Raw genomic sequence first — 10,328 nt, 5'->3', positions numbered from 1 at the left:
ACCTGCGCTTCCCTCCACAGACCCTTGCCACTCCACCTCTGGAAAGTCGTCTTTATATTTACAAAGGTGCATATTTCAGAAAGACAGGACAACAGAAAGCTGACAGCAAGCAGGAGCTAGAAACACTTCAGATCTGTTCCACATCCCAGCCGTTGCCTTGCCACAAAGCCACCATGACACTTATCTTCAAGATAAGGATAACAACAGAAGCTCCTGTAGGGCTCTTCTCTGGCTCAGAAATTCTTGGATCATTTACCGGGTTGTTAAAAGATAAACAGCCTGCATTTTCATCCTTGGAAACAGAGTATGACACAGTCAGTCAACGACTCCACTGGCAAACTGAACAGTCGTCGCAGCTAAACCTGCACACCCACCTACGGGGCTTAATACAAACCCCACACCACCTTAACAGCCCACCACGCTTCCCCATCAAAAAAGGCTTACTGTCTAGGATTTACACATGAAAATTGTAAACTTAATTATATCTCAATGACAGGCTCGCACAGACAGATTAGTTTATTCCAAATATCATAGTTAATTTGCCAGCTTAACCAGTAAGCAGCTTTACTTTTCATTAGCTGACACTTGTAAGAGAAAAGGGAAACAGGTTATCTTGATGTAAGGAGAAAGTAACATCTGAGAATGGTAATACAGATTTCTTTTTTCCCCAGTTTCATACTGTTGGAATATTCTTTTTAGCTCTGTCACTTTATATTTATTATTAAAACTATGCCAAGTCTGTGACTACATCTCAAATGTAAACAGTGCACTTGTATATTCTACACCAATTTATGGAGTGGGTGCCTGTATGATGGATTAGTAAAATTCCATAGCATGTTTTAGGAATCAAACACAGGCTCTTTATCAGAGTGTTCAGAGACATTAAGTGTGTTATAAATTGGCTTGAAGCATAAAAACCAGATTAAAACATTCATTTTTGGTCTCGCTATATTTTTGATTCAAGCACATTAGCTGTCATTTTTTTCCCCTGTATGTTTTCAGAAGAATGACTTGTTCATAACAGGTTTAGGCAAGCTGGTGTTGGGAAGGGAATATGACCCCTTCTTTTATTAAATATCAAGAACTAGACTTCCCCTGCCAGGAATCTGCATCAGTACAAGCACTGGATTTACTTACACCAGAGGAGTCAACCACAAAACTCAGAACACACAGAGGAAAATCCAACTGTTTCCTTGAGCAGCACATAATAACCATCTAACCAGGGCAGCACCAGCCAACCGCCCCCCACCACTGACTTTTTCAGAGCCTCCAGGTCACGCATCAGGTCACGCACTGGAAATGACTTCTGGTCGCCAAGGAAGATTTCAGGTTGGCTTCCCCACGGAAAAGGCGACGCTGCCACCGTCTCACCACCAAACGCCCTCCTGCCCCTCGCCTCTGCTCTCCACAAGCCACACCCTGGTTTTATCTGCTCCGTAAGGATTCATTCTACAATCCACTTGCCGTGTGACAGCAACGGCAGCAGGGGTCTGTGAAGCAAGAACAAACTTCTCAGGTCTCCCAGTTGATTGTTTGAAGCCTGTTAAGGAATAAAGCAAGATACCTATGGAGACTTGCACATGAAAAAACAACTATTCTTTAGTTAAATCCTTCAAAACAGCACACACAGCTAACAACTGCGAGGGAAGCAAGATGATCTTCTTGCAGCTCATTGGCACCACACGTTGGATTTTCCTCTGTAAAAACATAACAGGGTAATTCTTGGTGCAAAAAGGATGAGGCTCAGGGAGTTTGTGGAACTCTCTCCTCCAGCAGCTGTGCAGTATTACCGGTTTCAAAGGCATGACTGGAAGACTTATCAGCACTGCTATCTGAGGATCCCTCTTAGGCCCTGTGATCCAGAACTAGACACAACAAATTCTCATCTGTAAATGTCAGCACTCGCACTAGGCGAGCTTTGGTTTCCCCTTAACACAGAGATCGGAGATCAAATGTCAGAGTCACTGACGACAGGAAATTAAATCAGTTTAGATGGAAGCCAAAATAATATCAAAACATCTTTTTTTTTTTTTTAATTAGATCTCAAGCTTTATGCAACACAAATGTGTCATAATTTTAAGGTCAAGGGAGTAGATGGAGGTTTTGAAGGAGTTCTGATTTCAAACTCCTGAGGCAGACTGAAGGCAAGAGCTAACATCCATTGCGGTTACCCATGCTGCATCCAGAGAGAGCTGCCGGGATGCCTGGGGATGGTCGCTGGACAAATTCAGCTGAGAGAGTCTCAGAGGAGCCTGAGAGTCCCTGCAGCATGAGTATCCTGTCAGAAGAGGGGGAAGCTGAGAGTTTCACTACTCCCACCCGTGACAGCCTCTACTTCTCCCAGCCGCAGGGGAAGCCCACATCTGCCCACCTCTAACCCAAGAGAAAGCACTGTCGTGTTAGCCACTCCTACAACCTGCCCCACACAGGGATCAGCATTCCCACTCGTCAGACGTTCTGTTAGTGCTGCAACAGGCTGGAGCTGGCCACAGTCTGGTGTGAGCTTAGCAAGGAAATAGGGGCAACTTCCCACCGCTGTGCGGGAGCCCCTGGTACTGCACAGTCTCAGGCCAGCACGTTATTCTGGGTCCCTTTTCCATATTCAAGCAGTCAAATGGCAAAACTTTTATCAAACGCTTGATAAGTTCATATTTCCTTTCAGCTACCTATTCATTTGGTGCTCAACCCACATCCTCTTGTGTGACAACGGCTGGCCACCTCTCTAAAGAAGGTTTTGAAGTTGAGTTTCAAGCGTGTCTGCAATCTGCCCAGAGATGCCATGGTGGGTCCTTCACCCCTCTAGTTTCCAGAGTGAATCAGAAGCAGGGAAGTGGGGAGGTGGCAATAACAGCTTCCCTTCCCCTTGGTGCAGGGTCTGGAGCACAGGTCTGATGGGGAGCGGCTGAGGGAACTGGGGGGGTTTAGTCTGGAGAAGAGGAGGCTGAGGGGAGACCTCATGGCCCTCTCCAACTCCCTGAAAGGAGGGTGCAGAGAGGGGGGATGAGTCTCTTGAGCCAAGGAACCAGCGCCAGGACAAGAGGGAATGGCCTCAAGCTGCGCCAGGGCAGGGTCAGACTGGCTCTTAGGAAGTGTTTCTTTGCAGAAGGGGTTGTTGGGCGTTGGAATGGGCTGCCCAGGGCAGGGGGGGAGTCCCCATCCCTGGAGGGGTTGAAGAGTCGGGTTGACCCAGTGCTGAGGGATCTGGTGGAGTTGAGAGGTTCATGGTTGGACTGGAGAATCTTCAAGGGCTTTTCCAACTGAGATGATTCTGGTATTCTGAAAATTCATCTCCAGAAGCAAAGAATCCACAGTCCATAATAAACACATGTTGCATGTCTCCGCAGCATTAGTGGGGCTCAGAGAGAACAAGAGACAGGGCTGGAGCAAGAGCCACAGCCACAGAATTACCCAGCACACTGGCCCTGGGCACACAGGTGCTTACAGCTACGCAGACAGTGTATGTGACACCTGGCAGGAACACACATTTGCATGTCCTGTGCTAGTGTAGCAAGTGTCCCACACAAGGGCACGCACACAAAGAGGGGCAAACAGAGCTGGGAATCCAGAAATCAGACCATGACATGCTAGGGGGGGAAAAAAAAAAGGCAAAAAAAAAAAAGCCCAAGCTCTTGGCCTTGCTCTTCATGTTTCTTTGGTCTTGTATTTGGAATACAAGCTGTACAGAATCCGCATCGTAGCCTTCATATCTCCATTCACAATGTCTGTGGATACACAAGAAACAGCAAAACCAGACGGGAAGTATTAGCAATCCCTGGAATAGAAAGAGACTGCAACTGCCAAAGACAATCTTCCACCTTTTCCCAGTTACAATGTGAACTTAGACAACCTAATTGTAACCGAGAAGCAACACAGGAATTACAGAGCTAGCAAATTATTTATTTATTAAATTAACTTAAGGAAAAGGGACCTTCACTGCACTATCTTGCTGGAAGACAGGATAAATAATGCATAGTAAGAAATAATTCTTCACTAGCAGAGAACAGAGTAGATAATTTAATAGGACTTTACAGCTTTATTCTTTTATGATTCTTCTACAGCAGGAATCACGTTGGGAATTACCTGACACTTTATTTTTTGGGTTGTAATGTTTCCAGAATTTGTCTGCTGTTGGCTGTTTTCTTGTTTTCATTTAGTTTTCAGGTTCTGTGTTCTTGGCTAAACAAACTGCTCTTGTACTTAATAGTTGCAATGGAAGAGGCTAACTGACTTAGAGGGTTTACTGTTCTTCTTACAGTGCTGTAAATCACCAGGAGAAAGACTAACAGTGAAACACTAGTCAATGGGATCCTTGAGCAGTCTAAATAGTGCAGCTGTAATAAGTATCCCTAAATCATATTAACTTCAATCACTCGCTGAGGATTTTCCCAGTGAAGCTAAAGGACCTGCAGATGTTGCAGATGTCTTATAGTGATCAACTCTGTATTTGAGGCAGTGCAGAACAGCCAGAGGGAAGGAAAGCAAGCTTGGGTTTAACTCCTTTCATACAAAAGGTGGATCTCAGCACGGAGACTTGAGCTCACACAGATTACTCTTCTCAAAGTTAACATAAATAGCTTTCCAAACGCCTAGCTCCACGCAGGATGGCAAAGAGCCTGCACTGTGCATGCCCGTCACGCAAACTGCCAACATCACCAAAGCTTTAGTGGAAAAAGAAAACAAAAGAAAAAAACAAAGTCCTAAATTGTATCGTTCCCTCTCCACGGTGCCACGTACTAAACACATGCACCCACTTGCTCATGGATAACCAGCAGGGGAAGAGATAATGCTTTCTATTTTTAATAAAGATTTGATTTCCTTATTCCACAACAAGCTTTTGACAGGGTGAGGTGACGTGCCCTGCACTTCGCAAGGGGTCAGGCTAAGCAGTCACAGCACCGTCCATTAACGCAGCCACATCACTCACCCCACCCGGGGCTGGTCAAAAATGTTTCTGTGAAGCACTTTTTTAATTGGAAAATCGGACTCATCCAAAGGAAACTTTTTTTTTTTTTTTTGGTGGTGAGGCAAGAGAGAGGAACAGGAATGTACATTAACTCAGAGATGAAAGCATTCACTTGGATGTAGGAGACCAACATTCATCTCCCAGGTCTGAACTAGGCAGAACAGCAACTCAAAACCTACGTATTGGGCATTCAGGAGACTGACCCCCCAGCTCTTCTGGGTTGGAATAGAGCAGTCAGTGTTTCTCATTTTCATGACATATTCTGCAAGGTGTATTCCCAGATGAAACAGGCTTGTTTTTAATGCACTAAAACTTTTTATGAGATAGGAAAATAGCTTTCCCTCTAGCTTAGCTGCTGTAATTTCCCTAGGAGCTGCCACTGTTTTAAATCTTTAACAAATACCGACTTATTAAACAGTTTAAGTTTAGTGTAAAGTTACTAAACTTATAACAACCCAACATTTTTAGTATAGAAATCCAAACATTTTTAGTATAGAAATAAAGATTGTTCAAACCAATTTTCAGCTTTATTGTTATTCATTCTGAATGAGGAGCTATGGGGCAGCCATTAAATGAAATGTGTCAGGGTCCCTCTGCAGAACCTGCTATTTCAATTACCCTAACTTTCACTAAGCCAGGATATTAGCAATTCTACTCCAGACAAGTTTGTGTGTCATGACTCACCTTCAGAGTTCACAGAAAAATTCAGAAGACCTCCATCTGTCAGCAAGTCCAATGCAAGGTTAACGTTGTGAAGCTGTTGATGAGAGAGATCAATAGAACAGGAAATATTTTTCACCTGACAGTGCAGTGGCCAGGAGGTTTAAAAAAGTATTTCTCTAGTAGCTGAAGATACTGATTCATAAATATGTACTCATATTCATCTCCTTAGTTTTGATGGAGTGCTCTTCAGAATTTCTACCAATTATCATATAAAATCAGATGTAAAATCCATCTCCAGCAAAACGTATCCCATGAGGTGGGCAGAAGAATCCATTTATTTAAAAATAGACCTTGCATGTGAAAGTCTTGTGTTAATGGATACTTCCACAGGGAAGACAGGCTAGATTCCTAACTGCACCTAACAGATGCACAGAAATTTTTTTTTTTTTTTTAAACCATGCCCATATGTTTACCACATTTGGAACAAACAAAAAATAGATGAGGAAAATGTTCTCTGTGCTTGATTCAGGATTACAAAGTTTGGAAATCTTCTGATCAGCTATATTTGTGAGCTGGAAGTTTATGCTTTAACATATAAAGATGTCTACACACAGTAACAGTAGTGATGATATCAATACTACTCATGAGAAATTAAGCACACGTCTATGAATGAAGGCTGGGTTTTTTTTCTGATTTTCCCTCAGTTGTTTTTCTCTCCATTTCCCACATAAAAGCAACATTGCACACATATGCAGTAGTCATAAATGATTTTTTTAAAGTATATAACATCCCATTACTAGCTTCTTCCAGCTTAAGGGCAGTTGTTTACTTGGCTGGTAATTAGACAGCTCCCTTCCTCTAATGAAGTAATAAGACCTGAATGAACTTCAAGTTGTCTCTTCATACATTCCTGAGGCTACCGAGGAATTTATCCTTTGGGAGGCACATCAGTAACTGCTGCTGTGCTGTTCCCTGTTTTCTCCTGACAATAAGCACAGGGGTCCCCCCACGCATAAGCCAAGCAGAAACTGTGTGCTCTGAAGTGAAGCAATAGATTTATGTTTTACCTGTTTCTCTGATTTACAAGTAACTGAGACTGACAGTTTGGATTTGGGCTTCTTTTCTTCCTCCTAGAGCCAGCAGACAGGGGAGCTTAAGCTCATACAGAGCTACACAATTTTCTGATCAAGAATGAATAAATCAAACGTTTCCATAATGAGCCAGCATAGGTAAAAGGGACACATTTCCCTCTCTGTAATGCAGATGAGATGTGCAAGGAACAATAACATGCAGATTTCAAAATAAATCTTCAGACAGAAATACTGATAATTACCAGAGAGGGGCAACATAGAAAAGTAAGTTGTTTCATCCAGCTGCGCTTCCAGACTCAAAAGAGCCGGACAGTTCTCCAGGATTTACAAGCGGGCAGAGGTCAGGACATTTGGGGTATTTCAGCTCTGGGCCTGTTTTGGCAAAAGTACCAAGTTCACACAGTTTTGATAAGCACAGGGGCCCTCCTTCATCACCTTCTTCATCTCCTGACTGCACAAAGTTCACCCCTGATTTCAGCCTGACCTATTTTGAGATTATATTCTTCATGTCAGAATACACACCCTCCTACACACATGAGCACCCAGAGCTGGACTTTCTTTACAGTTACTTGTAAACCTCATTTTTTGGTAATAAACCTGCCACAAACCTGCCCACGCGCAGTGTCGTCTTCTTGCACCTGTAGGTGGGTCGCCTCCCAAATCTCTGCTGCTGCTTTCCTCGCGCCTCGTGGCCCTCTAGCAGGGGCTCCTGCCCTCCCTATTTCTCGTTTCTGTGTCCTCCTCAGCATCACTGCTTCCCCCCGTTTCCCGCCCCGCGTCTCCCGAGGCGCACGTACCAGCTCTGAACCACCAGCTTTCAGCTTGAATGAAGCTGATGCACCGCTCCCATCACAACAGTGCCTGCGGTTGTCACCATTTTTATAACACAAATGACGTGTTTTAAATCTCAGCAAAGGTTACATTTTCATACTTTACCGTACCAATTAACGTCTAAAATGACAGGGAGTTAGAAAGCACAGGGGAACTGAAAGACGTATTTTATGTGCAAATGACAGTTGAACTGTGGTCGCTCAGTATTTTTAGTTGTATTGTCATCCCGCTTTTCATCGTGTAATGAACACCAGAGGAGAAACAAACGGTAAATACCACTCTGGCAAATTGTTCAACAATAAGCCCAGTACTTGGAAGTAACTTTGCTAAAATGAAATTACTAGGACGTAGAGATTTTAATGAACCGGTACCCAACCATGTCATGTTCTCTGAGGCCAGTGACCAGCACATGCAGGGTAAGAACTAGGAAGTCTGAGCTCTGACTTGTACCTGAAGTGTAGGGGTATTGTGATTCTTGAGAAAGATCTGTGAGGCTTGAACAGGGCTGATCCAAAAAGAAAAATGTTATCCATGTAATTTCAAGAAAAGAAAAGAAAATTCACTGACTTCCTCTGAATAAAGTTAATGGAAATGATAAAAATTTATTTCTAAGTCAATGAACCGGAGCAAACAATTTTGAAAACTGAGTGGAGGAGGAGAAAGGGAAGAAAAACAACTGCAAGGAAAGGCATTGATTTTGTTTGCTTAAACCCTTCAAAATACATTTGCTGTTCTGAATCATCTTAGATTTAAAAAAAAAATTGAATTTTCCTAATACCTTAAACAGACATCAACTGACAGCAATGAATTTTCGACAAAATTTGAACCTAGGTCTCAGACAACTGTGCTTTTAAATGTTTTGATGAAAACCTCCCCAGGAGTATTATTAATGAATACGGGACCTCTGAGAATTTTCATTACAAATAAATATTGCCCAGGGAGACTAACTGTGGTGAGGTCAGGAATCAGCCAAGAGCCTCGCCTGTGTGGGGAAGCTGTAACGCAAACCACGCCAGAGGAGAGATTCCCTTCTCAGGCAGCTCTCAAGCAAAAAGGATCTGACACGTTTCACCTTCAGAAATCTAACTGAATATAACCCAGGAAAAACAGCTACGGTTTCAAGATTTTCAGAGCTATTCAGTGACCCAAGTGAAAAATCCCTACCCACCAGATAGAATTTGAAAATATCTCAAATATCTCAAAATATATCAACATCCTACACCTGTGGAGGAGGCACTTACACTGGCAGCCCATCATGCACTACCTTCTGGCTGATGCCACCTTTTTCTTTTAAAGCACTGATGAAATCTGCCTGGTAGAGGTTAAAAAAGGTGTCAAGCAAGTCTGGCTGGGTAGGTTACAGCCTTGGGGGAGGAAAAGATGTAAATTCTCATGAGCTTCCTAAGCACAGAGGGGCCTTCAAAATGTTCTGGTCATGCCTTGATTAAGGTATATTTTTAGGACAGCATAAGGACACATATAGGGATCCAGTTCTGCTATGCAGGAGGCGTCATCCACTTAAAAATGTTGTTTGCAGGACAGACTTGTAGGAGAGAGCATACCAGTTCCCTGTCACAGAGCCTCTGATGTCACTGGAAGGCTTCAGAAGCATTGCCAAATAAATGCAGGTACCAATAGCTTGCCTCCCACGAGATAATAATGAATTTTGAAAAAGACACCAACCTGCTCCAGGTTATTTTAACAGCACTGAGTGCCTGCCCTTGTGCTCTCTCAAACCACTGTCCTGCAAACCCTGTGCATGCACATGACTTCACACCCAGCAGCCGCTAAAGCAAGAGGCAGAGCTCTTCCCCGACATACGGGAGCATTAAACACACGAGATGCTTGAAGCCTCGAGCTCTAGTAATTAAATAACAACCTACCATCTCCATGGTGCTGGCTGGAGTCAGGAAGAAATCCCTTAAATTCAGAAAGTAACCCTCCAGTTGTCCAATTAACAGAAGTAAGATAACTCCATCTGCAAACTGGATGAAGAATGATTTGCGTATTATTTATTCTGTTGGCTTTTAGTAAATTACTCTGATAAATGCCATTCTAGCGATAAAGGAATTTAAATGCTACTCTGGCAAGCAGGCAGCCTAATGACTCAGCTCCCTCAACCTCTTCCACAGTGAACTTCGTATTTAGTTACATAAGGCTTCCAAGTTCGTATCAGTGCAAATACGACCTTGTAAAAGGACAGTCAGTAAAACAAACTATTCCAGATACGAAGAGACTTCAGGCAACCACAAGCGACAAACACGCAACTATAAATAAAAGAAAATTGTGCCTAGTGCCTGAGATTGATGACAAAACACTTGCAAAACTTCCTTTCTGACAGTTGCCCACCAGGAAAACCCAGAAGAGCACCAGCGCACGGCTCCGCTTTTCATCCGCGCGGCACAAACCACCGGCGCTGTGTCTGCATGGAGGTTTGGAATGCCTGGAGCGAAGCAAGCGCTGGGGGCTGAGCTCTGCCTGCGTGAGTGCCTGCAGAAGTGGGATGACAAAGCCACGAGGGACATCCCCGAGCTCCTTTGCCATCCACGGGGACGATGCTGCAGCTCCCCGGCCCCACGCCAGCCGCAGGCAGGGGCACGAGGAGGACAGCAGAGGGACGGTTGTGCCTTTCTTCACCGGTGCCCAGGGAGGGGATCCCACGGTGCCTAATGAGCACTCCTCCTGCAACTTCATGGACTTCCAAGAAGCTCAACGTTCAGAGGATGGGACTTTGAAATGTAATGAAAATCAGGCCTTCCTACCATGAAGCAAATCTGGCA

The 10,328-nt window shown here is 43.9% G+C and overlaps 1 protein-coding gene across 3 annotated transcripts in view; it reads right to left on the bottom strand.

Annotated features, from left to right (window-relative positions):
- Positions 1-493: 493 nt before the first annotated feature.
- Positions 494-10,328, bottom strand: part of PARVG (parvin gamma) — a 28,146-nt gene continuing 18,311 nt past the window's right edge. For all 3 annotated transcript variants that reach the window (XM_074825593.1, XM_074825592.1, XM_074825594.1), the window contains 3 exons: positions 9,432-9,533; positions 5,648-5,720; positions 494-3,722 (listed from right to left, as the gene is read on the bottom strand). In XM_074825593.1, the coding sequence (XP_074681694.1) occupies positions 3,643-3,722; positions 5,648-5,720; positions 9,432-9,533 (255 nt within the window). In that variant the 3' untranslated portion in view covers positions 494-3,642. The remainder of the gene's footprint in view (positions 3,723-5,647; positions 5,721-9,431; positions 9,534-10,328) is intronic.

The sequence above is a fragment of the Strix aluco genome, chromosome 5 (genome assembly GCF_031877795.1).
Source record: "Strix aluco isolate bStrAlu1 chromosome 5, bStrAlu1.hap1, whole genome shotgun sequence".
NCBI classification, from domain to species: Eukaryota; Metazoa; Chordata; class Aves; order Strigiformes; family Strigidae; genus Strix; species Strix aluco.
The sequence above is the reverse complement of the archived record's forward strand: the minus strand, read 5'-3'. Positions and strand labels throughout refer to the sequence as shown.